Source organism: Notolabrus celidotus, chromosome 3 (assembly GCF_009762535.1).
Source record: "Notolabrus celidotus isolate fNotCel1 chromosome 3, fNotCel1.pri, whole genome shotgun sequence".
Classification (NCBI taxonomy): Eukaryota; Metazoa; Chordata; class Actinopteri; order Labriformes; family Labridae; genus Notolabrus; species Notolabrus celidotus.
The window spans coordinates 5,625,060-5,652,715 of record NC_048274.1 but is presented as its reverse complement, the minus strand read 5'-3'; the positions used below and the strand labels follow the sequence as shown (position 1 = coordinate 5,652,715).

Genomic DNA, 27,656 nt, shown 5'->3' with positions numbered 1-27,656 from the left:
TTAAGGAAAAATAATAAATTATCTCATTTTTAAAAATAAAACAAAAGTAGTCTTATCAATATTAAATTATCTGCACATCAGGCCACAAGCACAACCTTTTATTTCCCGGGGAGCCGCAAAAAAACACACAATTGAAAAAATGTTCAAAGTCTATCCGGCTGTTTTGTTCACATGGCTTCATTTCAAAGCTTCCTTCAAAGATTAAAAATAAAAAAACAGCAAAATAAAATCCTACCTTTGATCGGCCTGTTTCCAGTGCTGGCAGAACTACAACACAAGCAACCTGCAAGGTCAGACAGCCATCTTGAAGGGACACATCAATATAAAGAAATACAACACCAAAACTCAGGCCTGCAGAGCTTCAGAGGGTTTCAGGAGATCATGGTTAGACTTTATTAAATGATCAATTCTTTGTTCTGAGTTATTTTGCAGTGTGTGTTTTAAATGAGGAAATTAAGTTTCACAGGATGGAGGAACTCAGCCGATGGAGAACTTCTCTCATTCAGACTCAATAATGAAAAATTCATTTTAAGGCTTAACTCTGATTTATTAAAACAAGGACAATTGTGCAAAAAACATCTAACAATATGCATCAGCAGACAAAATAATCCTCAGTTACAGCCTTTCACATGTTCTGTTAGTTATAAACATACAGGAAAAAAAAACCCTCTGGTATCAATTTACAGCATGTATGCTTAAAAAAATAAAATAACAATATAAAAGTAATACTGATGAGGCGGCCGCAGAGAGCTTGCACAGCCTCTGGAATCTGAATGTACAAAATGCCTCAGGAGATAGATCCGTAACTCCTGCTCTTTAAATCTGTTCGTTGTCTCTGAGGAACGAAGATTTTCTTTCACTTTTACAAACTGAGTCAACCCGAATAATGTCCTAAAGAACGACTGACCAATTATTATTATGACTACATCACCGTACCACAAGATAACAACAAACATCCAGCTTCATGTACCTCTCGTTACAAAGTTAAAGCATCTCTCCTTCTTGAACTCTCTCTTGTTTTGTGCTCTTTATAAGTCTAGAAACTGAAACGTGAACTCTTCAGTGTCGCACAAAAACATCTGTACAAACATCTGTCGTGTTGAAGTTGTGAAATGAATATTAACTGCAGAGAGAAAATCCTTCAAACTCCTTCTCCTGTTAGAGACAGAAACTGTTCGCCTTCATCGTCTCTCCGCGGTCCTGAGGAGTCAGCATCACAGCTTCTTCAGTGTCGCGTGGCGCTCGTACCTGACGTTCAAACGGAGAGAAACCTGTACAAAGACGCTCAGACACTGAGCGTTATTCTCCTGAGCTCGCCTCCAGGTCTGTGATCAGCACGTTCCCGTCCGACTCCGTGGCCTGCGAGCTGGTTTGTCTGTAGTAAGCGTTACCCAGAGTAGGAAGCCCTCGAAAACGTGACGCGCTCCTCTTGTACATGAACCACATCGCTCCTGCCAGCAGGGCAAAGATCAGCACGGCCACCAGCACGGCGGCCGGGACGATACCATGATGAAGAGCTGCAAAGACACACAACACGGTTTTATAAATATTATCAACATGCATCACATTATTCATGATTGATGTCTGATTATATACTGATAACTCACTGAGCTTATCAATGATCAGAGCTGCTTAAAACTCAAATTCTTACCAAGTGAAATTCTCTCATTTTTAGTCAAAATGTCTTCTCCCACTTCATTTAAGATAAATGTACTTAACAAGTAACATTTGAGCAAGATAGAGGGACTTGTTTTAAGACAATGAGTCTTAAATATCTTGTTAAGTCAAACAATCTTGAAATGATCTTGTTTGAGTTGTAATTTAGAAGAAACAAGGTTTATTTTACATTTCATACATTTTTCAAGCTGAGATCTTATTTGTAGAAGACAGATAATCTTGATTTAAGACAAACCCTTTACTTGATTTAAGTAAATGCATTTTATTGGAGAATCTATCAGAAAACAGCTCCATTGATAAAAGAAAGAAAGAAAGAAAGAAAGAAAGAAAGAAAGAAAGAAAGAAAGAAAGAAAGAAAGAAAGAAAGAAAGAAAGAAAGAAAGAAAGAAAAGGTTTTTTTTTTAAGGGTGGGTTTCAGTTTTCAGGCACTGTTTCTTCTAAATCAGATAAAAATATACATCCTCAAACTACATGCACACGATGAAACACCTCCTTTAGGGTATAGCTGGCTTATCCTAAAAAACAACATGACTGAATATTAGTATATCCAGCTCACTATGAGAAGTCATTATATCTCAAAATGTTCAAATTAAACTTTGCAATCTTATTTCAAGTACAAGATGGTCTTAAACCTAGAGAAGTGCCGCTATAATACAACTCAAATTAAGGTGAATATATCTCAAATGAAGAAGTTGACATGAAATTTATTAGTGCAAAAATATATTTTTTGAGTGAAGAAATACTAATTGTTAGCATTCCTGGTTTATTCTGAGACACTAAGCTTTAAAATATTGCTTAAAATAAGTTTTCCCTGCTTATTTTAAGATCAGTTTTCTAAATATTATGTCTTATTTCAAGAAATTTTACCAAGCAAAATTTCACTTGTTCTATTGGCAGATTTTTTTGCTTATTTCAAGGTAAAAGTACCTTGAAATAAGTTTTTTTTTCTTGTTTTTGAAGGGGCATTTTCTCTAGTGTGTATTAAACTGACTGAGGTGTAAATCATTCAAACACACACTTACTGTTCAGCGGCTCCACTTCCACCTCCGGGATCTCCTCTGCAAGACAACACACTGAAGTTTAACACACTGAAGTTGAACACACTGAAGTTAAACACACTGAAGTTTAACACACTGAAGTTTAACACACTGAAGTTGAACACACTGAAGTTTAACACACTGAAGTTTAACACACTGAAGTTGAACACACTGAAGATTAACACACTGAAGTTGAACACACTGAAGTTGAACACACTGAAGTTTAACACACTGAAGTTTAACATGACGCATCGTTTACTCTTCAGACTCCATGGTTTATGTGTCGATGAAACATAATCTGATATAGGATGAGTGATAAGGATCAGTGTGTACATCAGCTGTTTCATCCATCTTGGATCTGTGTGACACATTCTGCTGCAGAGACTTTGACTAAAAGTATTTCAACCTCACAACAGTCATGAACAGAGTGTTCTGCAGATGGCAGCACTTATATCTTTAAATACTAACTTACTTTACTTCTGCAAATGTAGAGATGTTGCCAAAATATCTTTAAGAACAGATTTCGAGAACGTCACATGATCCAAATTGTGATTTTTTTTATCATCAGAATGAAAATGTAAAAAACACAGACTGACTGATCGGCACGTTTAAAAGCAATACGTCAACAAAATATCTGAGGCTGATAAATGTTCCATCTTATTCACCAGATAATTCTACACTAAGTCTGCTCTCTATGGCAGGGAACCAAAGACTTCATAGTTAGATTATTAGAGCCGCTCTGGATGAAATCAGTGAACTCTATCTGTGCTCCATTAATCTAAAATAGCGAGCTGAAAGAAGCCAAAATAGCGTCTAGACTTTGACGGGAAGCAAAGAGTCTGGTGAGGATTATTTTTAGCCTCAGCAGGCGTTTAGGGAAGATCATGTATTCAGTTCTTTCAGGGCTCTTTCCTAATCATTGGGCAGATTCTTTTCTTGCTTTATATGCTGCCATTGGGGTCAATTTTGGGGTCATTGTTCAGATCTACTTGCCTTTAAAATCCAATGATTCTGTTAGAACATTGCTCGACTGCCTGAATGACGTTAAGTCCTGGATGGCCGCAAACTTTTTGCATTTAAAAGAAAAAAAAGACAGAAGTCATAATGTTTGGATGTGGTCCAGCAGATTTTCCAGCAGATTTTCTGTGCCCCCTTACACCAAAGATCTGGTCATCAGTTAAGAATCTTGATGTAATATTTGATGACAGACTGAAATTTGATCACCAGGTTAGATCAGTCGTTAAAAGCAGTTTTTATCATTTGAGGATTTGATCAAAAGTAAAGGGGTCCCTGCCACAGAGAGATCTTGAGACTGTAATCCATGCTTTTATTAACACATGATTGGATTACTGCAACTCACTATATTTTGGCCTGGACCACTCCCTCTTGCACCGCATGAGCTGGTACAAAACGCAGCTGCCCATCTCCTCACTAGCAAATGCAAGCGGGACCACATATCCTCAGTCCTAGCTTTGCTGCACTGGCCCCCGGTTGCTTTTAGAATAGATTTTAATATGTTATTGTTTGTTTTTAAAGCTCTTAATGGCCTAGCTCCCCCAGTACTTGACTGAGCTTCTGCAGTATCATGTCCCTGCCAGGACACTGAGATCGCCTGGCCAGTTGTTGCCCAAAACGAGGCTTAAAACCAAAGGTGACTGCGCCTTGGCTGCCCCTCAGCTCTGGAGCAATTAGCCCCAACATATCCGCTCTGCGGGATCAATTGAGGTTTTCAAATCCTCTCTAAAGACTCACCTCTTCTCCCTGGCTTTTAATCAAGGTTGAGTGGAAATCTGGCATAATTTTAATTGCATTTTAAATTATTTATGGGTTATTTTTGTCATTTGTGCGTCTGTACAGCACTTTGGTCAACTCTGGTTGTTTTAAACGTGCTCTAAAATAAAGTTTGAGTTGAGTTCAGCTTCTTTAAACTCTGCATATTTTATCTGCACAGGATGTAGAGTTGCTTCTTTGCTCCACTTGTTGTTTTTATCCTGCGGTCTTGTCACCTAGATATCAGGTGTTTATTTCAGGGCCTACAGCTGCAGCAGGTCAGGAAGAGTTAAAATGAGGTGTATTCATTCAGGAGGTCCCACATTCATCTTACCGGACACGGTTTTGCAGACAAAGCCCAGCCGCTCATGGCACAGGGCCAGGTGCCACAAACCATCGACCACCCGGGTCGTGAAGCAGGCGTCTGCAGTCAGCATCTTGGAGTCTGGAGGTTTGGTGGGCCAGTTGGTGTAGTCCATTGGGGAACCGTCCACCCAGGACAGAGAGTCAGCTGGAGGCAGAGGCAGAGGACGTCTTTAAGAAACGGGACTACAGGGAGTCATGATGATGGGGACTTAGAGAGAGACGGATCCTTACTGTCGATGTTGAGGTACATCCCTAACCACACAGACTGGTGGAGGTATCCTGAGGTCCACAGCTGCTCCAGAATGAACCGGCTCTCTGTCTCGCTCTCCACGGTCAGGACGTCTGAGGTGTTGACTGGAGAGGGAAAGCAACATAACACACTCAGATACAGTTAAAAGACAGGGTTGTATATTTATTCACTTTACTTCTGAGCATTAGATTAAAGAGCAGCACGCCCACATGTACAGGGTGTCGTGTGGGCGAGAAAAGTGAGGGGGACCAAACACTGACAGGAGGCTTCAAACACAGAGGAACATCCGTGGACGTGAAGTGATGGAGCAGCTAACACCAAACGTTTACTTTCAGTTGCAGAGATTATAGAAGCACGTTGTGTGTTCTTCATTAGCTGTAGAGCTGCTGCAGGCTAACTGTTTACCTGCTCAGAGACTTTTAATGTGAAGCTCACCAGATGAAGAGTTAATATATGAACAATGGGAACAGAGTGTGAAATGAAAGCAGCAGAGGAACAGGGGGATGATATTTCAGTTCATCTTTAAAAGGAGGAACTCGCTTTTCTAAAAGTCTTATTCCTTCTTAATTTATTTATTTATTTATTATCTAATTTAAACTTTAGTTAATTTTAAAGTCCAGTACTGTCTTACTTTAAATTATATATACACATTTATAGTTTTTTTTTTATTTATTATGGATAATTTCATTAATTTGATCTTATCATCTTGTGATTTTTTACAATTACCTCTTAACATTTTATTTATTTTATTCTGTTTTCCTCTGCTGTACTTACTTTTAGTGAAGCATCTTAGTTTAATATTTGAGTGTTTTATTATCTTATTAATTTATTTTATTTTGGTGAGTTTAATTTCCTGTCATTATTATTATTTATTTTATATAATTTTTTATCGTTTTTATCATTATTATTATTATTGTTATTATTACTATTATTATTACTATTATCATTATTATTATTATTATTATTATTATCATTGTTGTTATTATTATAATTATTATTATGATCATTAATATTATTCATATTATTATTTCAGATATCATCTTCTTAACCTTGCATATAGACTCTTTTTTTCTTTCTTTTTATTCTATTTTATTACTTTTATTATCATTTTGATGTACAGCTCTTTGTGTTTCAGTATCATTGTGTTAAAAGTGCTTTACAAATAAAGTCTGAAAGCAGTTCTTCTGTTCGGCCTGTAGGGGGAGCGTTTAATCTACTCAGGAGACAGAAGTGAAGAAGCAGACAATTCTTTAAAGTTCAAGTTATCAATAACCAATATATCAAATTTAACATTAGTGACTGTTTAAGAGTCAAATCTGTAAATTTCTTGTATTTTCTCTGTTTATAGATGTGTTTATTGTTTTGTTTATTGTGTACTGTGATGTTATGGCTTTGAGGAGGAGAGTTGATGTGTTCTGTCAGCCACACTCACACATGCTAGTTATTACCAGCTGATAACTAGCACCAGTCTAACTCCACACTCTGATGTTGTGTTATTCTAACAGCATGTTTTCAGTGTTTAGTCTCTTTAGATCAATAATCTATCACTCCTCACCTCTTTGTCTGCAGTGCTCTCTCGCCTCTTCAAACGTCAGTTTCTGTATCACCGGCTCAAATGTGTAACAGCCGTGTCCGAATTTCACCCACATGGACGGACACACAAGCTCGTACGACACAAACGGTTTACTGCCTGAGAGAGAGAGAGGAGGAGAGGGGAATAATATACGTTTATCAAACATTATGAACATCTGAAGCAGCTTTAATAGATCACACGTTGAGAGCTCTGATTTCTGAGTTTCCCTGAAGCAGCACTGACTTGGTGGAGGGATGTGACACACAGCTCCCGGCAGCGGAGCATCACAGTCAGCTCTCCTCCATCCTCCAGTCACGTCCATGTATACACACTCCCCGGTCACAAAGTCGTCATCGGCCGCGTCCCAGTGTGTGTACACGGTGTCGCTGCCATCCGTCCACTGATAGTTAATGCCTCCCTGTGAGGAGAACAAACACCAGAGTCATGGTGAAGATGGTACAGGAGGAGCTCTGAGAGATATAACAAGTCTGTGTTTACATGTTTGATTTTTAAAATAATGCACGGCCCGGCAAAATTAAATCTGCAGCCAGCTTAAATTGATCGTTCTAACTTCTTAAAAAAAACTTTAACTTCTTAACAGAGAAATAAATCCTCCATGTTAAATTTCCAGAGATTAATTTCTCTTGAACTAATGATTCACCAGAAACGACACACACCCAGCAACCCAGCAGAATGATTCAAAACATCGTCTCTGAACTTACACACACATGATTTATTTCTTTATTAAATGAGGGTGTATGTTTTATTAATGAGTGAATGATGAGCTCATTGTTTGTGACTCATCAGCAGATATCTGACATGACCGGGCAGAGAGGCTGAGATCATTTCCAGTCTTCACTCCTCCATGACTAAGACTTCAAATGTGGACTCAGCAAACCCTCTGATCCACATGCTGAGGCTCTGACTGTCTGTGGGTAAACTACCTCTACATGTGTAAAAGCCCTGGAGGAAGAAACACGTGAGAGGACTATAACTGTCCTGTCAGGAGATCAGAGTGAAACAGACCCAACTAAACTCAAACTCTCCGTCCTTCACTCCTGATATCACTCCGACTTATTCCCCGTGTTTTACTTTTCCTGCAGCTCTCTGCATTAAAACATAAGATCACCAGAAACAGTAAATAAATATAGAGGCTTTGTCAGGTGGTGCATTATGGGTCAGCTGTGGGATAAACTTGATGTTTCTCCATAATTTAAGAGCTGATCTATCAACATGACCGGACTGATACAATGACAGTGTGAAGGTGTTGATCTCATACAGGCCTGGGTCTGTTCAGTGAAGCTCAGGAACTAAAGTCAGTCTACCTCTCGCTCACTTTTCTATGAATCCTGCAGAAGTGATCATTTTAAAACTTGTGTGCACAAGATAAGACGATCACCTAAGAGACCTAAGAGGCTTCATACTTCTTAAACCTTCCTTGGGTCATTTTATCACCATGACTTTGAGACTTAAAAAGCTACCCACATCCAAGAACCAATCCTACAATGAGCAGCCTTTACTCTCTGCTTTTGTAAGAATTAAAACTAAACTCATTACAAACTTCACGTTTAAGAGAGTCACTAAATCCTGGTTAATTCAGAAACAAACCTGCACTCATGTCTGGTTTTCTGCCAGATGTGTTTTATTGTATCTGGCTGTATTTTACATACCTTTCTTTTTTTTAATTTTAACTAAGAGTTTTAATATTTTACTCTCTCAAAGCTCTTCTAGGGCCGAGTGTTGCAAATTAGCATCCACTACAAACATTATGATGCTAGCATGGGGCGGCTGATCTCAGCTTGTGTGTGCATACTGTGTCAGTCCCTAACAAATAAATAGACAAATAAATAAACAAATAAAAAGATAAATAAATAAATAGATAAATAGATAAATAGATATATAAATAAATAAAAACATAAATAAATACATAAATAAATAGATAGATAGATCAATAAGTAGATAAATAAATAAATAATAGTTCTGTTCATCACCATAAAGCTTCAGAGGGTACAGATTTTTAAACCTCTAATCAGATCCAGGCTAGTTCTTTTTCCCTTTTAGCAACAGACTAAGCTTCTGGCTGTAGCTTCATTTTGAGCGTGAGGATGGTTCAGTGGTTTCAATGTTCTCATCTAAGCTCTAGTAAAAATGAAAGCTTATTTCCCAAAGTTTCAAATTAATTCTTTAAATAAGAAATGAAAAAAAAGCCAACACACACACATACACACACACACACACACACACACACACACACACACACACACACACACACACAGTGCAGACAGAGTACACATGAGGATACATACGTCCTGACTGTACAGTCCGATCCAGTGGGGGACCGTCAGTCTGTTGACGAGGACGGTGAGGAAGGCCTGGTGGTAAGCGTCTGTGATGCTCACGAGGTCAGAGTCGTTCTCAATGCACTTGTGCATGGCGTCGTACCAGCTCATGTTCCCAGACACAACCTTGTAGCTGCGGCTCCTGTACTCTATGTTATCATGGACAGGGAGTTGGGAGGGGTGGGCGGGGCGTTTGGAGGTATCTGCAGCAGGAGAGAGAAGCAGAGGAGAAGATTGAATCTCTGAAGAGTTGGTCAGGATGATCACTTTGAGGTGTTAATCAGTTCTCCTTAAAGTGGTGATGGGTGACTCTTTGGGTCATACTGATTTTTAAACCCTCATTCAAATAAAATCAGTGATGTGAGGATTTCATGGAGAGCTAAATGAGCCTCAAACAGCTTCACAGATCAACATGATTTAAAGGTTAAAGCTTTCCAGAGTTAAATCCATCAGAGACCCGAGGTCAGCCATCAGGACTCAGGATGGTTTGTTTTCAGACGTGCTGAGAAACACAACAAGTGAAAGACGAATAAAGAAATCTCACCCTGAGGTTTCTGACACACGAATCCATACGATCTCTCGCTGCACCGCTCATCGTACCACTTCCCCGTCAGGTGGAAGTTGTGGTTGTTGGACAGAACGGTACAAAGTCTCTCACCAACGAAGCCGCTGACCCACTCGTCCTCCTGAAGTCACACACACAGAGACATAAACACACACACACACACACACACTCCTTCACATGAGCACGTTCACTAACAGGGGCTTACATTGATGTAGCTCTTCGGCTCAATCGGAGACCAGTTGGTGTAGCTCACTGGTCTCCCATTGGTCCATTTCATGGTGTCGTAGTCCCCCAGACCGATCCACACGCCCACGGAGCTGCCCTGCAGCAGCATGGTGATGTAGGCTGCAGAGAGACCAGCATGAGGGGAGGAGGATTTAAAGCTTTATCTAACAGATCTGAAGAGGAGCTCAGAAGAACAACATGACCCTGACTGAGTCTCTGAACTGAAGTCCGTCTCTCCTCTACCTTGTTCTATCTCGTCCTCGATGGCGACCAGCGAGCCTTCGAACGAAGAGCAGATGGACTGAGCGTCTTTCCAACTCTTTCCCTCCTTTGGGTCATCCACGAGGTGAAGCAGGAGACACTGAACACACAGACACACACACACACCCACACAGAGCATGAGTAAGCTAACACATTGTCGTCTTGACTTGCTTTTTATTGATTTTATGGTTTATTGCTCGGATCCTTGTTTTACTACTACTGCTGGATTATGATATGTTCTTAATTACTGCCTACTGTGTTTTAAAATTGTTTGTAAAGTCCTTGTAATTTGTTTTGAAAAGCGCTCTAGAAATAAAGTTATTATTATCTATATGTTCATCATTATTCCACGGTGAGCGCTGGGACTCAGGTTAGAGGAGAAGAAGATCATGACTTCATTTTAGACTTGTTGGAGTTATTTCCATTGTTTCATATACTTCATTATTTTACTTTAATTCATTAATTTATTCTTATTTAATGTAAGGTAAATAAAGGATAGGTTTGATGCCTTATGTGTTATTGATATACTCCAGTACTCACTGTGAAAGGTTAGTAGTTTGCATCAGGTGACGTGTTTATAGACGAACTGGTAAGACAGGAGGGGTGGACACCGGGGGAGTTGAATGTTTGTACTGGGATAAGTGAGAGCATGAAATCACTACTGATTGTTTGTAAGAAGCTTTTTTGTTTAATAAAACCATAAAACTAAATTTTATACTGGACATTAAAATCTTTGGATCCTGTGTAGGATCATCTCTCTCTGTGCCCCGAGGACGGTTTGATTTTGAGTTTAGTTTTCTGTACATTGACAAAGTCAAATAAACGCTACACAACTGAAGCAGCATTTAATGCATCAACGAGAACTCTACAGACTCTTTTTAAAAGATAATATTTCACTCAGTAATAACTTTTCTAACTTTTAACATCCCTAAAATATAAAAAAAACTAAATACTCAGATCTAAACTTTAAAGCTTTAATATCTCCTTTCTTTGAGTTTGCACTGATGAGATTCACAGACATCAGTTCCATCTCGTCCTCTCCTCCTATCCTCTCTCTCCTCCTTTCCTCCCCTCTCTCCTCCTCTGATTGTTTTCATTCTGCTCCACACCGACAGAGACGACTTCTTTATGTCCTTTTTACTGTCACAGCGCTCTGACAGAATAAACTCACACAGGGAACGTTTGGAGAGATGAGACAAAGCGTCACGTCTGTGGGTTAGTTTATTTTGACCTTCCTCGTGTTTCATGTCTTCTGTTTCCTGTTTTATTTTGAAGCTAAGTTCTGTTTCTTTTTGCAGATCCCTTTACTTCCTGTCTGCTGTGTCCCGTGTTTGTGATTGCCTTAATGTGTCTCACCTGTGTGTTGTTATCTTCACTGTATTTAACCCCTGAGTTACCTCTTCCTGTGACACTTTGTCTCGTCTTTATGTCAGCGTTCCAGGAATCTCTAGTCATAGTTTCCCGTATTTTGATTCAGTCTTTTTTGGATTACAGTTTTGGATACCTGTACCTGTACTTATTGCTCACCTGTGTACCGACCTCTTGTTTTTTGAATAAACAGACTAAGAGCTCTGGATCTGAGAGTCTCTCTTCTTTGGGCTCATGTCAGTGGTTTAGTTGAGACATAGTGAAGCTTCTCCTTCACGTCTCAGTGTCAGTAAGAAGAGTACATTTACTTTTGAATTTCCTCAAAGTGAAGAAATCTCTCCTGTTTCTTTGTTCAACATATAAAAGATAAGACTGATAATCCTTGAAGGTCGACGTGTCTCATCATGCGAGGCTCCTTTGAAACAGGATCAGCTGCTTTTCTGTTTGTTGTGGTTGACTCAGCGTGAGCATCGTCAGCGGGGGTTCAGTCTGATTTTGTCAACATAAAGAACGTTGAATGGAAACACAAACATCCTGCTTCGACCCGAGAGGCCGCTGGGAAAGAAGTCTGTTAGTTAGAGCTGATCTGAGTGAGAGATCTGAGGGAGTCAGACACTTTCTGCTGATTTCAACATCTTAAGAGAAGATGTGACTAATTCAACCTCTCTGACAATAATCAATAAAACTCCTTCATGCTTGTTGCTGCATAGCTAAATTAAAGAGTGTGTGTTTATGTCCAGGTGTGTGTATGAACCTTGTGTCCGAAGTAGAGCCACTTCTCCGGACAGCCTCCGATGTAGTGCGGCTCTCTGGGCGTCTCCACCACAGAGACGGTCCTTCTCTTGCACACATAGCCGTGCAGGTCGCTGCATTTACTCGTAGTCCACTTTCCTGAAACACACACCAAGACAACCTCAAATCATTCCAGCGTGTGCAGACATTCAGCATCAGTGTGTGTGTTTCTGCAGGAGCATGCATTCAGCATCAGTGTGTGTGTCTGCAGGAGCATGCATTCAGCATCAGTGTGTGTGTCTGCAGGAGCATGCATTCAGCATCAGTGTGTGTGTGTTCCTATAGTAGCATGCATTCAGAATCAGTGTGTGTGATCCTATAGGAGCATGCATTCAGCATCAGATTGTGTGTGTTCCTATAGGAGCATGCATTCAGCATCAGTGTGTGTGATCCTATAGGAGCATGCATTCAGCATCAGTGTGTGTGATCCTATAGGAGCATGCATTCAGCATCAGTGTGTGTGATCCTATAGGAGCATGCATTCAGCATCAGTGTGTGTGTTCCTATAGGAGCATGCATTCAGCATCAGTGTGTGTGTTCCTATAGGAGCATGCATTCAGCATCAGTGTGTGTGATCCTATAGGAGCATGCATTCAGCATCACAGTGTGTGTTTCTGCAGGAGCATGTATTCAGCATCAGTGTGTGTTCCTATAGGAGCATGCATTCAGCATCAGTGTGTGTTCCTATAGGAGCATGCATTCAGCATCAGTGTGTGTGTTCCTATAGGAGCATGCATTCAGCATTAGTGTGTGTGTCTGCAGGAGCATGCATTCAGCATCAGTGTGTGTGTGTTTCTGCAGGAGCATGCATTCAGCATCAGTGTGTGTGTGTGTGTTCCTATGGGAGCATGCATTCAGCATCAGTGTGTGTGTGTCTGCAGGAGCACCTGTTTACCTGTTGAAGAAGACATGGTGACACACATCCCGTTCTTCCTCGGGTCGCCTTCTGCCCAGTTCTGAAAGTCTAAGTCTGTCTGGTCTCTCCACCTGCAAACAAACACATTCAAAACTTAAATCAGTCTGAGTTCATGTGAAATGATCAGCTTCAGATTTTACATTCAAACTAATCGTCAGCTTCCCGAGTTCAACTTTAATAACACTCAGACAAACTCATACAGTGAGCTGGACTGCCTGAACTTATTTGGTTTTGTCTGTTTTGGGATTGTCCTTTCGATGAATTCCCACAGCAGTGAGGAATGTCTAACCACCTCAAGGGACAGTGAGGGTTGCCGGTCTGCAGCCACACTATTTTGAGGGTCGTGGGCTGAAAAGTTTGGGAACCCCTCAGCTGGAGGACTGAGGTCAGAGCATCTCCAAACCTGCAGCTCTTGTGGAATGAACCCAGCCTGCAGCGGTCAGTAGCTATCAGAGAAACAGCGACAGGGACATGGGCAGAGAAGGAGTTTTGATGCACTTGGAGAGCAAAGGCTGGACCAAGGGGTTCAAACCAAACAGAAGAGCGACTGGAGATCAAAGAGCTGAAAATAATGAGCATGTCAGAGCTGGACTGCAGAACAATGAGAGAAGGTGGACTGGAAGAACAGGTCACAAAGTTCTGACTTGGTCTTCAAATTCCCAGATCTCAATCCGATTGAATGTCAGTCGGTCGATCCATGCAGGCTCCACTGCACAACTTACAGGACTAACAGGACCTACTGCGGACGTCGTGGTGTGAGATAAAAGCACACCTTCAGAAGTCTGGTGGAGTCCATGTCCCATCAGGTCTGTGTTGGTCCTGACCTGATGAGAGGGGCTGATAGGTGTCTCCTTACCTGATCAAACTACTGCACCTACAAACTGTGTGCTGGAGTTTAATATCATGTCAAATCTGAACATAAATCTTTAATGTGCAAGAAGCATCCGTCATTTGAAATTCAAATATTGTGAAATGTCTCCTCAGTTGTTTCTTCACTGACATGTTTTAACTGACAGCATTAAAGAAAGTGTAAGAAACATAAACTCCTGCACACGTTTCAAGTTTCATAAATCTATCTAACAGCATGTTTCTGTCCTGGAGTTTGTTTTCTCTCTTACACACCTCTCCTATTAAACTGATGTGAAAAGTATTTTCGTCGAATGTTTCCCTGAATCATTTCAGCAAAGAGACATTTTTTAAAAACCACAAACACACACCTGACCTCCTCTCCGGAATGCGGGATGGACAGACCAATCCACCAATCAGTCGGGCCGTGTGAGAGCTGAGGAGACACGGAGATGAAGAGGAGTTTACTGCACCCGGTTTATAAATCTGGTCCTCCCTGCTGAGCCTCTCTGAGTCTCTCTGACATGAGCTACCATCATCCTCTCTTTAACTCATGCTTCTCCTCTTTCATCGCCTCATTAAGACTCTCCTCCTCCTCACTAACATGAGACTGAGCTGGAGTAGTGTCAGTGACTGACCCGTTTCAGGCGCTCCTTAATGAAGTGCAGCTCCTCTCTGGAGTGAACCGACAGCAGGTACGCTCCCATCATCTGACAGGCCAGAGAGACGGCCTCCCAGCTGAACGGCTGCTTGGCCAGCAGGTACTCAGCTCCACGGTAAAACACCCAGGGCTCGCTCTCTGCAGGGGGGAGGAGGACCAGTTCAACACCAGACATTTTACAGGTTTTATATTTTAAGAAATCTCTGGATTCAAAAAATCATAGATATATAAATATATACATTTTAAAGTAATTAATAAAAATAATCCCAACACATTTTTCTTGCTGTAAATAATGTTAATTTGATGTTTTTGTTTGTTTGTTCTTGGGTTATTTTTATTTTAAAAAAATGTTTTAATTTTAATTTTTAATTTTTCAAAGCTTGACACAGTTTCTACATTACTTACCATCTAGATAATGAAAAAAGGAAAGAAAAATAAAGACATAAATTAATAAATAAAATAAACATTTATATATAAATTAATAATATTTTTATTTTTATTTAGATTTTAATTTAGTAGAAAAGCTTTAAATAATTTATTATTATTATTATTATTATTATTATTAATAATAATAATGATAATAATAATAATAATAATAATAATAATAATAATAATAATAATAATAATAATAATAATAATAATAATAACAATTTTAGTATTATTATAATTTATTTTTTTTATTATTATTTTTATTTAACCAGGAGAAAACTACATTGAGATTTTTTTAAATTTTTTAATTTAACCTTTATTTAACCAGGTAAGTCATTAAGAACAAATTCTTATTTCCAGTGACGACCTGGCAAAAGGCACAGCCTTTTGATGGGTCAGGGATAACAGTAATGAAACAAACACAAGGATAAAAACATAAAAGAAAAGTTAAAGATGACAGGACAAAACAGAGCAAACAACAAACAGCGTCAGCAGGAGTCCAGGATTAAAAGGATTAAAAGCAAGTGCAGGTGTGTTTAAGGGAGTCCATGAGAGAGTTCCTGAAGGCTGATTTTGAGATGTAGTGGACCAGTTTTAAAGTTTTCTGTAAATTGTTCCAGTCTGTGGGCACAGCAGACTGAAATGATGACTGACCGATAACTGAATGTGTTTTTAAAAATCTCTTTTTAAAGTGTGTCCTGGCCAAGATCAGCAGCAGCACATTCCAGAACAGTTACAGACAAACAACACATAACTCTAAAACATTACAACACATCATGGGATTCAGAACAAATGTCATCTACAAATCTACAAACTGAAGCATCTTCCTCAAGAGCCTTCAGTCTGCTTTTAAACACAGAGACAAAGAAAGAGATGAAAATGGGACTCACGCTCAGTGTACCAGTAAGGTTTTATCAGCTCTTCATCTGCAACGTAGAGAAGAGATTGGTTAGCAGTCCACCCATCAGTCCAGGTGTGTGTGTTAGTGTGTGTGTGTGTTCACCTCTGGCCAGCTTGCAGATCCACTCGTGTTTGTTGTCGCAGGGCTGCGGCATGAGAGCGTTGGTCAGGTCGCTGTACATGGCGCAGTCTCTCCGGTCGTCCTCTTCGTTCTTATCCTCGATGAACGACGTCACCACCTGCACAGGAACCGACCAATCAGACGACGTAATGATGCTAACGTCCTCCTAATATATCACCGTGAGCTGCAGCAAGCTAAGTGAACACGTCAGAGTACTCACAGGAGATCCATCAGACCACTCCCAGGCTCCGGGGTCTTCAGGGTCTCTCTTGTTTAAACCGACCCAGAACCAGCGGACCTCTGTGCTGAAAGAGAGAACAAGAAACGCACTGAAGCACGGTTCATCTGAGCATGGTTCACCTGAGCACGGTTCACCTGAGCATGGTTCACCTGAGAATGGTTCACCTGAGCACGGTTCACCTGAGCACGGTTCACCTGAGCCAGGTTCACCCGAGCACGGTTCACCCGAGCACGGTTCACCTGGGCCAGGTTCACCCGAGCACGGTTCACCTGAGCACGGTTCACCTGAGCATGGTTCACATTTAAACGTCACGAGCCGATGACTAATCCTGCCCACGCGTCTCTGTGCACATAAACCTCAAACACAACACCTTAATGCACATATTCATCAGCTCCCAGAGGACGGTACCAACCCTTCAAACATGGTGCTGAGGAGCTCCTTAACAAACACCTGCTCCTCATAGAAGCGGAAGCTGGCCAGCTGAGCCCCGAGGGCCCGACAGAAGAAGTCCGCCTCCACCCAGGAGCGCTTCATCAGGACCTTCTCATCGTGGAACACCTAGAAGAGACAGGCTGTCAGTCAGCTGAGAGGTTCAGGTCACACCCTGATACTGGATCAGATCAGATCAGGACAAGCCCACCTTAAAACAGTGGAACAGCCCGGAGTGTGACTCCCACCCCGGAGGACAGGGGGCGAAGGCGTCGGTGTGATGCTCAATTAGTGTGACTCCGTGGAAGCTGCTGATGTTCTGCTTACACACGGACAGAGCTTTATGGGAGTTACAGTCCTTCACCTCCCACTGACCCAGAGCTGGACCGCCTGACATCACGACACAGCCTTCACCGCTGACTGAGGAGAGGAGGAGGAGGAGAAGAGAGGGAGTAGAGAGGGAGAAAGAAGGGGAGAGAGAAGGAGAAGAGAGGGAGAAGCGAAGGAGAAGAGAAGGAGAAGAGAGGGAGAAGAGAAGGAGAAGAGAGGGAAAAGAGAAGGAGAAGAGAAGGAGAAGAGAAGGAAAAAAGAAAAGGAGAAGAGAGGGAGAAGAGAAGGAGAAGGGAAGGAGAGAGAGAAGGAGAAGATAGAGGAGAAGAGAAGGAGAAGATAGAGGAGAAGAGAAGGAGAAGTGAGGGAGAAGATAGAGGAGAAGAGAAGGAGAAGAGAAGGAGAGAGAGAAAGAGAAGATAGAGAAGAGAAGGAGAAGAAAAGGAGAAGATAGAGGAGAGGAGAAGGAGAAGTGAGGGAGAAGATAGAGGAGAAGAGAAGGAGAAGAGAAGGAGAGAGAGAAGGAGAAGATAGAGAGGAGAGAAGGAGAAGATAGAGGAGAAGAGAAAGAGAAGATAGAGAAGAGAAGGAGAAGAAAAGGAGAAGATAGAGGAGAGGAGAAGGAGAAGATAGAGAAGAGAAGGAGAAGAGAAAGAGAAAGAGAAGATAGAGGAGCAGATTAGGAGAAGAGAAGGAGAAGAGAAAGAGAAGAGAAGAAGAAGAGAAGGAGAAGAGAAGATAGAAGAGAGAGAGACAGGAACATAGAAGATGCGTCTGATGAGTCTGATGAGTCAAACACAATCACAGTAAACTGATTTCTAACTGATTCCAACATCTCCTTACCTGGTTGGTGTTTGTTCCAGTTGGTGAAGGTGAGAGGAGTCGAGGAGCCTTTGTGAGGAGTCCATCCGTACTCTCCATCCTTCCCGTGATCCGTCAGGCGGATCCAGTAAGACCTGCTGCTGTCAGCTCCTCTGGCGCTCAGCAGACTGTTGACGAACGCCTGCTCGAACCTGTGGGCTCAGCAGAGGAGAGAGCCGAGGTGAGGACAGAGACGGGATCATAAAAGCTTCTCTAAACAGGTGGATGCAGCGAGTGTTAAAGCACCTGTTCTCCACAGTGAGGAGAGGAGCGTCGCAGTAATATGAATCCAGTGCATCGTAGAAGGTCTGCTTGTGGGTCGTCACCATGTAGCAGGAGTGAGCGTGTCGCTTCCAGCCCTGCAACATGAATAACAACATAAACAAGTCCATCAGCTGTCACCAGTTCATCGTTTTCTTGTGTTTTCTATCATAGAAGTTAAATTTTCCAATTAGCTTTTAAATCATGAATTGGCTGATGATCATTCTTTGAAGGATTTGCTTATTAATAAAATCAAATATTAACCTGATGCTGGTTTGAGTGAAAAAAAATTCAGGTGATCCCTTCAGTGATTTGAGACCTTTCTGCACACCACACACTGACTGAGCACTGAGTCAAAGTGTGTGCCGTGCAACCAATCAGATGCAGGGAAGGGCGCTGACACTGTTCTGAGGACTGGATGCTATAACATGAATGTTTTTACTCCAAACATGTGAAACAGTTATTCTGGGAGTCATACTTTAATAAAAGGGATGATGCTGTTAAAGAGAACTCTCTCTGCTGATCTGAGCCGAATGATCTAAATCAGGGGTTCCCAAAGTGTGGGTTGGGACCCCTGGGAGGTCGCAAGACACAATGGTGGGTCGTGAGATGTCTTCCAGATTTATGTTTTTTAAGTTATTTTAAAATAGTACATTTTACCCATTATAGTAAAAAATATTGACAAAAATAGTAGCTAAACTCTGAAATAAAGCCTTGAAAATAGAGAATGTAATGAGTTTTCTGCCTTTCTTTGTTGCCAGATGACTCCTAAGTTTAGGGTTAGTGAACCGGTAATTATTAAAAGCATCAGTAGCAGTAGGTTAACTCATAACAGCACAGGAAACACAGACACATGCTCATATAGGTAGGCTAATTTTCTGCAGACCAGCTAAATGAAGCCACATTAAATCCTTTAAAGACCTTGAGTGTCCAGAAAGGCACCTATAAATAAAATGTATTATTATTATTAACCCTTGTGGTGTAAAGTGAAGTCTCTCTGTGTGTATTCAGGTCTGTGTGTATTCAGGTCTGTGTGTATTCAGGTCTGTGTGTGAGTTAAAGTTGTGGGTCTGTTTTGACATGTGGTGTCAATATACCTCCAGCTCCTCCCTGTGTTTCCTGTCGACCCCCCACCCTGCCTACACTCTGGTCCTGAGGTTAGAGAAGACTAAACCCAAAACTCTCCACAAAGAGACCGTGAGGTAAAGATGTTCCTCTGTTACCTGCCTCACCTGAGCCCGAATGCAGACACACAGACTGAGGTGGAAACCGGCTCTTGTCTGCTGCATCAGGGTTTATTAGAGACTGGTTGAGCCTTGTCCACTGACAGTTTGCCTTCAGGGACATTTTCCGGCCTCATGATCCTGGGCATGGAATAGCCTGATGACTCAGGGGTCTGATATTCTTGTAAACAGAGTCAAGGAGCAACACGAACACCAGACAATACGTCAGCAGAGGAGTGAATCAGCTCATTGTGCTTCTGAACCGGCAGCCTGCTCGGAGCCGCAGCCGGCGTGTGTCCCCGCCTGGTGCACGTCCCGCTCTGTAAGGAGCTATTGTAACATCGGACTGAACATAATCTGACACCGAGGGTTACGAATCAGGTCCAGATTTATTCATCCCTTAAAGGGAAACCAGGTTAGGGAATAAATCACTTCCACATCCTCTTAAATCTAAATAAACCTTCCTCCTGCAGAGACTCAGAGCAGAGGAAATGATCTTTATAAGCTTCATTCAGACTCTCCTGCAGATCATCCGAGAGCCTGAACCTTAAATAGACAGCTGTGTTCTGTTTGACTTCACGCCACATTCAGTGAAGCTCCAGAAGAAGACAGGACTTCTCTGTCCCCCTTAAAGACGCTTCAACCGCAGAGTACAAGCCAGCCTGACTGTGTGCTCACCTCAGGACATCCTTCATCCCAGGTCCCCGGGTCCAGAACAGGACTGGGACTCTCTCTCCGACACACGGCAGGCAGTCGCTCCTCACATGACGCCAGAAGCCAGTTCCCCTCCTGTGAAGAAATTCATATTCAGATCTCATGAGTGTAAATTCACGATGAATGGATTAAAGCAGACATGATTCATTTATCACCACACTGACTCAAATATAAGAGTTTGTATTTCTTTTCAGTAAACCTGATAAAGAGGGACGTCTGCAACTTCAGGTGAAGTCTTTGAATTAGGTTTCTGAAAGTGAGAATTCTCCTAATGACTGAGGTCAGAGGTCAATAACTACTACAGAGAAAGCGGGATGAAAGATGGAGAGACACAGTGATCGGCTCAGAAGAAGGCGGGGTTATTCAACAAAAGAGGCGGAGCTATGATGCTGATGAAGATGATGGTTAGTGTGATGAGTGGATCGATCGTTGTGTTTTTATCCTCCTCTCCTTCCTCTCGTCTTCCTCGTGTGTTTAGTGATTCAGGTCTTCTGTTTTAGTCCAGTCTGTTGTGTTTCCTGTTTTATTTTGAAGGTCTTGCCCCCTGGGTTTCCAGTTTAGAGTTACTTCCTGTCTTTGTGTGTTTCCCTCCTTTTTGATGAACCAGATTAGTTTCCGGATTAATTTTTCTGGGACACCGTTGATCTAGTGCTCAAAGCGTGTGTGCGCCTCACATACAGAGGCTACAGTCCTCACTGCAGAGGTTGCAGATTGACTCCAGGCCTCGACCTTTCACTGCATGTCTTCCCCCTTCTCTCTCTTCTCCCCACATTTCACGTCCCTCTTCAGTTTTCCAATAAATGCAAAATGCCCCCAAAAATATATAGAAAACAGTTTTCCAAAACTTGATCTTTAAAGACGGAATTTAAAATCAGGTCTTCTTATAATCAGATTAATACAGTATGTAGTTAAAAGAGAGAAAATATGAATCAGAGACTTAAATTTGTTTGATGGTTGGAGATATTAAAATGAGAGACGTGTTCTTTTTCTTTTTGTAAATAAAACTGTTGATGGTTTTGACAGTCAAACACCTGCACACACACATCTTCAGAGACATGTTCCCCAATCACAAGCTCACTATTTTAGGCTGTGTTAAAGCTGAGATCTTCATCACATTAACTTCAAAACATGTCATCAAGCTTTTTTAATTTGACTCCAGAAAATTGACCAACTGATGACCAGCCAGTGAATAAAACTCACACACACAGGAGTAAAGAATAAATAAGAGCTGCAGGCCCAGAAAGCTCAGAGAGAGTTCAGATTAAAGGAGCATTGACTCAGCGACTCACCTTCTTATCTGCTTTAGCACACAGCGTTGTGTCTGTCAGGTTGTGTGGAGGGTGATACTGATGCCACTGAGTGAGAGTCACTGCGGAGCCGTCAGACCACTCAACTGTCGGTGACGCCGACTGTTTCCAAAGACCGATCCACACCTCCGTGCTGTCCCCAGAATCTGTGAGACAAACACACCGGGCTGTTCAGATACATAAAACAATCTGAAGCAAACAAACATCACGTCTCTATCGCCTGAAGCTCCTTACAGTTGGACAGGAGGTTGATCAGCAGTTCCACCTCAGACAGGGAGTGGACACTGGTCAGATTGGCCTCCAGAGATGCACAGGCTCTTGCAGACTCTTCCCAGCTTCCTGCTTCTGTCTCGGTCAGCAGTCGGTAGCAGAAACCGTTATGAGGCCACCAGCCATCAGCACACTCTGTCTGGATGTACTGCCAGCTCTCTGTGAGAGGAGGAGGAAGCAGAAACAAGCAGAGAGAATAAGACACAGCAGATGAACACGTTCATAAACACAGACTCACAGCAGACATTGTTTTGGTCTCGCAGCAGACAGAGCAGCAGAGAGGAAGGTCAGAAGTTCACTCCCCAGGTGCTCTGCAGCTGTCGAGGCTACACCGGCTGAAAGATTCTTCTAGGCTCATAACTGACTCATAACTTCTGCTCTCTGAGACACCTGAGGAAAACCTGAGGACACCTGAGGACACGCAGAGCAGCGTCTGACTGTGAGTTTAACATGTGAGAACATTCACTCACCAATCGGCTCCACTCTGCGCGTGTTGTTGGGCGTCTTCTTGCAGATGTAAGGCATAGCAGACTCACAGGACAGACTCTGCCACTGACCCTCAAACGCCGAGTTATAAACTCCACACTGTTTGTTGTCCTGCAGGGGGCTGGCAGGGAGAGCTGAGGGGAACACAGAGAGGGGAACACAGCAAGGGGAGACCGTCAGTCACATGATTAACATTTTAATACTTGTGATTTTTTATAACTGACTTTGTGTTTTATGCAGTATGTTATCTGGAGGATGGAATTATGTGAAATTATTGCATATTTTAACTTATTTTCCCAGGTTAAGATTTCCTCTTTCGAAAACTTAAACTTGTTTTTTTTAACTTAATTCTCAGTTTTAAAAAATCATGCCTGCAGAGAATGTACTCCTAATTTTGTTATGATTTGAGGTTCTACATTTCTGAGGTTAAAACCAAACATATGCCTTGCATAGCTTTGATTTGCTGTCTCTTCTCTGTCATTAATATTTGACATTTAATATTTGAACCCTTTATTAGAGACACCTTAAATCTGCATCAGGGTTTAAAGTTGTGATGATACGACTGAATGTTTTAAATGATTTTGAAGAGATGAGAATATTAATATCTCCACAGATTTGACTGTTTCATATAAATATGTAATGTTGTTTATTGTTGTCTTCCTTTACTTTTTACCTTGTAAAGCTCTAAGCTCAACATAGGTGCATTTATATAAAGTTGACTTGGAAAATAAATTAAAATCTAAAAATTGTTGTAAATAAATTGTTTAAGTTTGTTCAACATGCGGCAACAAAAATCTTTTCTATGGGGACAAAGAAAATATTGCATTAAATTTAAAGGAGAATGTTTAAATCTCATAAAGAGGTCGTGCCCTCGGTACCTGTGGTGAAATTAACCAAAGATAAAGGTGCTCCATCAGACCACTGCCACCCCCGCCCGTCTTTCAGATGGTTCAGCCCGATCCAGACCCTCGCTCCAACTCCTGCCAGACGATCTACAACGAGAGAAAGTTATACGATAAAAACAATCAGTGAAAATAGATCACTGTGGACTTTAAGTCTCACTGTGAGAGTAGAAAAATAATCAGAGCACTAACAAAGCAGAGAGTCTGAACACTTCATCCTGTAGTCTCTTTAAACAGAAGCAGAATGCAATACTGGTGTAGTTTTAGGTCTTCAGCTCTGCGTCTGAATCCAGCTCCTCTCTAGTCCCTGTGAGAGTCTCTACCTGATGCCTACCTCCGATGTACCTTTGCTCGGCCAGGCTGGTGATGCTGAGCAGGTTTCCTCCCTGAGCCTGGCAGGTGGACAGAGCCTGACTCCAGGTCAGGATGGTGTACAGGTTGAACTGGTAACACGCCTGCAGCTCCTGGTTCGACTCCCAGAACTGCTCACAGCTCACATCTGTAACAAACGCATGAACTTAGACACCAGGAGGAAGGTGATGAAGAGGAGGAGATGAGACAGCTGGGACACTTCGAGTACTGGAGGGAGTTTATCATAAAGCTGTTTAGATTAGATAGAAGGTTGTAGTTTTTTGGCATGTTGAACCGTTTTGGATTAGCCAATCAGAGACTCTACAGGGAGTAGGGGAAGAGAAATCTAACTGGGGCGCTGTGATCCCAGTATGTGGTCTCCACTGAGACCTCCAGAAACCAGAGCAGGTACTCTAAAAGCTTTAAAGTGAATGCTTTAAACGATAAAATCTTTATCCTCCTTTTTTCTGCAGTTTGTTTCAGAAACTTTATTCAGCTCCAAGAGGAGCAAAGGATTGTGGGAAGGATGGACATCAGGGCTTCATGCAGGTACAGGTTTTATTCTGACTCTTGTAGGTCAGCTAACACACCCTCTCAGGTTGTGATCCTCCTCTGGTGTACCTGTGTGTCCTCTTTACCTTTAACAGGACAGAAGCCCCATCTCTCCGCCTCATCGTAGCGGGTGGTCGTAGCACACCAGGGGAGGTTGTCTTCTCGGCCCTCGGTGGTGCACTCATAGTACCACTTGTTGTTGTATTTGAAGGGCAGGGCACACGGCATGCCCTGAGCGTTCCCCAGCAGAGTGTGGATCTCTGTAGATAAACACACACAGTGTTTGAGACCAGGAGTGGATCAGAGTCATCCTAACAGACCACATGTAGGACAGCTCACCTTCATACGGGTGTGAGCAGGGCCCCTCTTTAGGCGTGTTGTGCCTCTTCCACAGGTGATACGAGTTTTTCTTCACCACCACTAAGCGTCCGGCCACCGCCAGCTTCCACTGCGACGGCCCGTACAGCATGTTCTTGTTGCAGCGCCACCACAGCACAGGGAGGCTGAGGTCGCACTCAAACATGCTGAGGGGCTGCGTGGTGTCCGACACGTTGAGGCCCAGACACATGCTGGTGCCCAGGTTGAAGAGGCGATGTCGAGAGACCCACTTCCACAGCATGCTCCGCGTGGGCCGCTCGCAGTCCTCCAGGACCAGGTTGGAGCGGTCCGCTGTGACGCAGCGCTTCAGAGGCTCGCTCTCCAGGATGAACAGACCCTTTTCTGCATGGAGGGGAAGACAAAAACAAGAAAAGAGGAAGGAGAGGAGAAGGAGAGGAGGGAAAGAGAGGAAGATGGAGAGGCACAAAAGAGGAAGTGAGAAGTTGAAGTGAAAACGTGGAAAGAGGAAGATGTTTTGTTCTCCTAGAGCAGAGCAGAGAAAGTCCTGAGGGGGGTCTCCTCGCTCTGTAACGGGATCCTCAAACTAAACAGAGGACGTAAACTCTGTTCATCTTTACATCTGTTCCTCCTTCACCTCACTGCAGAGTGTCAGAGACGTTCACACTGTGAGTGTTTACCATGAGCTGCAGGACAGATTGTTTTTGCACGTTTAGACTGAGATGAACTTGAAGGTCTGTGTGTAACCCTGATCTGTATTTACAGAGTCTCTGATGTAGCCGTATATAATCAGGGCTGAGTGTGAGGACATCCTTCCTCTCTGCTTGGACTGGAATAACCCAGAAGAACAACATTCAAACATCAGCTGCAGGCAAGGACGATGAAACTAGGAGTTGACACATCAGACTTGGATAATTTGAGTTTCATGTTAATGTGAGAAAGCCTCAAAAAGTAATAATGGAACAATAATAATGATATTAATTTCCAACAGTCAGAAGGTAACTGATAGAGACAGCACACATATGCAGATAACTTCTGTCTGACTGCACAGCTGATATGATTAATTGATTATCAAACTTGTTGCAGATTGATGAACTAACGACTCATTGATTCAACCTCTCACAATAAAACATGCAATCAGAGTAAACATCCTCATGTGCTCTCAGGAGCTGGAGCATGAAGACATATTTTCAATGATCTGAGCTGCATGAGGTGTTCATGATCAACAGCACATCTCTGCACAGAGGTGTCAGGCAGTGATGTGTCGATCGCGAACGATCCGGTTCTAAGAGCCGGCTCTTTGAGGTGAACGATGGGAGCCGATTCATTTTTATTTTTTCATCTTTTCCTGTTAAAGCCTCACGTGACCGGAAAGCTGAGAAAACGAGTGACTGCAGGAAACGCAGTAAATATTTGGACGCTTTTCAACAGCATGGACAGTTTAAAGGCAGCGTGTAGACTGTGCAAGGTGAAAATGTCATCAATCAGGGTCCACGAAAAACCTGCAAAGGCACATTTTAAGTGCCTGTGAAGGTTCTCAGTCATCCAGGTCATGGACATTAGAACCAGTGGCGGTTCTGGGGAGGGGCCAACAGGGGCCAGAGCCCCTGTAAAACTGAACCTGGCCCCCCCTGTGGCCCCCCCCTCCACACCAAACAAATTATACAATAAAAAAACCTTCTGTATCGCGCCGATGTTACAGGTAAACACATGCGTGTGGCACTTGGTTCCAGTCCCTTAGAGCGCTAAGGGACTCATATTGAGTGTAAACAGCCAAACAGCTGCTGTCAGTCTGCATTTTGATATAGTACACAGTAGTATATATGTTTATGTTTAGTATAAAGGGATGCACTGATGTTTTTCCAGTTTGTTTTCAGCCAGTCCTCACCCTTCTCAGTCTCTTTTGTCAGGGTTGAATGTGTCCCTCTGACAACACCCTTGGCCCCAGCCTGGCCCCCCCAGTAAAATTGATCTAGAACTGCAACTGATTAGAACTGTTTATCCATCAGTGCAATTGGAAGAATCTGCTGTTAATGAAGGTGTTTAAAAGTTTATAAATCAATAAATACAATCAGAGATTGGACCTTTTTGTCTAATTGAGATGGGTCTTGTTTTTGTACTTTATAATTCATTTTTGTAGCACTCTGCTCCATGTTGAGTATAAAAATAATAATAATAATAATAATAATAATAATAATAATAATAACAATAATACATTTTATTTATAAAAGCACTTTAAAGGTTTATCTAAGACACTGGACAAAAAAATAAATTAAACAATAGATAAGCAAAGGAAAGCAAGGCAAAAAAACAAAAAACAAAAACAGAAACAAACAAAAACAAACAAACAATTAAAAAAAAATCACTCAATTATAGGTTAAAAGCATTTCTAAATAGGTGTGTTTTGAGCTGAGTATATAAATAAAGGCTTATAAATAATAAACATTTGATATAATGTATGATTTTTACATTAGTAACTCGTTTTACTTATAATTTTACATTATTTTAGGTAATACATTAATTTGAACGAGACAAAATCTGAGGAGCCACTTGGGAGTCGAAAGAGCCGAGCCAAAAGAACCAGATCTCTAAATAGAGCCTGGATTCCCATCACTAGTATCAGGATTTCCTTCAGCTCCTGGATCAACAGGTAGTAAAACTACTGTCTGAGCTGCAGCAGTGAGCCACTAGGGGACTTGAAACACACCTTAAGTGGGTCCCGTGAAACCGGGGTCTTAATGAACTTCAGTCCCCGTCAGTCTGCAGACAACACATCCTCTGAGCACAGACAAGAAGCTGCACAGAGCAGACCCTGTTTCCTGCTGTGTGTGAATAATCCTGCTCCATGTTCAGAGTCAGAGCAGGATCAAAATGTTTATTCTGCAGGTCTAACACAAAGAGAAACACACAGGGACTTACTGTTAAACTCCACGAGCTGAGTCTGATCCAGGACCTGGTCGCTCCCCTCGGTCCCACACACGCAGCTCCTCGACAGGACCACAGAAAGCAGCAGCAGCACTGGAGACACGGAGGCGCAGACACGGAGACACGGGGAGAACATTTCGACTGCGGGGTGAAGGGTCGAGGAGTAAGAGTCCAAACATTCCGAGGGTCCAGGTCTCAGAGAGTCCTTCAGGGTCCGCACTTTGTTCCCCTCATAGGAAAGTTAGTCCGAGCTGGTCTACAGCGGGGGAGCAGCGACGTCACTCTGACGGAGGAGCAGCTGCTGCTCTCCGGCCTCAGAGACGCATTCCTGCCGCTGAGGCCTGTTTCCACTGAGCCACGACGCTGCAGAGC

General features: G+C 42.2%; 1 protein-coding gene across 1 annotated transcript; it reads right to left on the bottom strand.

Annotated features, from left to right (window-relative positions):
• Nucleotides 1-526: 526 nt before the first annotated feature.
• Nucleotides 527-27,656, bottom strand: pla2r1 (phospholipase A2 receptor 1). The gene is made up of 30 exons (XM_034680306.1): nt 27,279-27,656; nt 24,363-24,743; nt 24,110-24,283; nt 23,455-23,619; nt 23,097-23,210; nt 22,203-22,352; nt 21,697-21,891; nt 21,445-21,608; nt 20,120-20,230; nt 18,204-18,316; nt 17,940-18,109; nt 16,978-17,186; nt 16,750-16,895; nt 16,317-16,401; nt 16,079-16,214; nt 15,966-16,001; nt 14,624-14,784; nt 14,357-14,421; nt 13,119-13,210; nt 12,186-12,322; nt 10,046-10,163; nt 9,783-9,922; nt 9,557-9,698; nt 8,980-9,215; nt 6,917-7,091; nt 6,656-6,790; nt 5,082-5,204; nt 4,819-4,995; nt 2,700-2,735; nt 527-1,517 (listed from the first exon to the last, which is right to left on the bottom strand). Exons 1-30 carry the CDS (start codon nt 27,418-27,420, stop codon nt 1,300-1,302), a joined length of 4,446 nt encoding a protein of 1,481 aa, XP_034536197.1. The 5' UTR covers nt 27,421-27,656; the 3' UTR covers nt 527-1,299.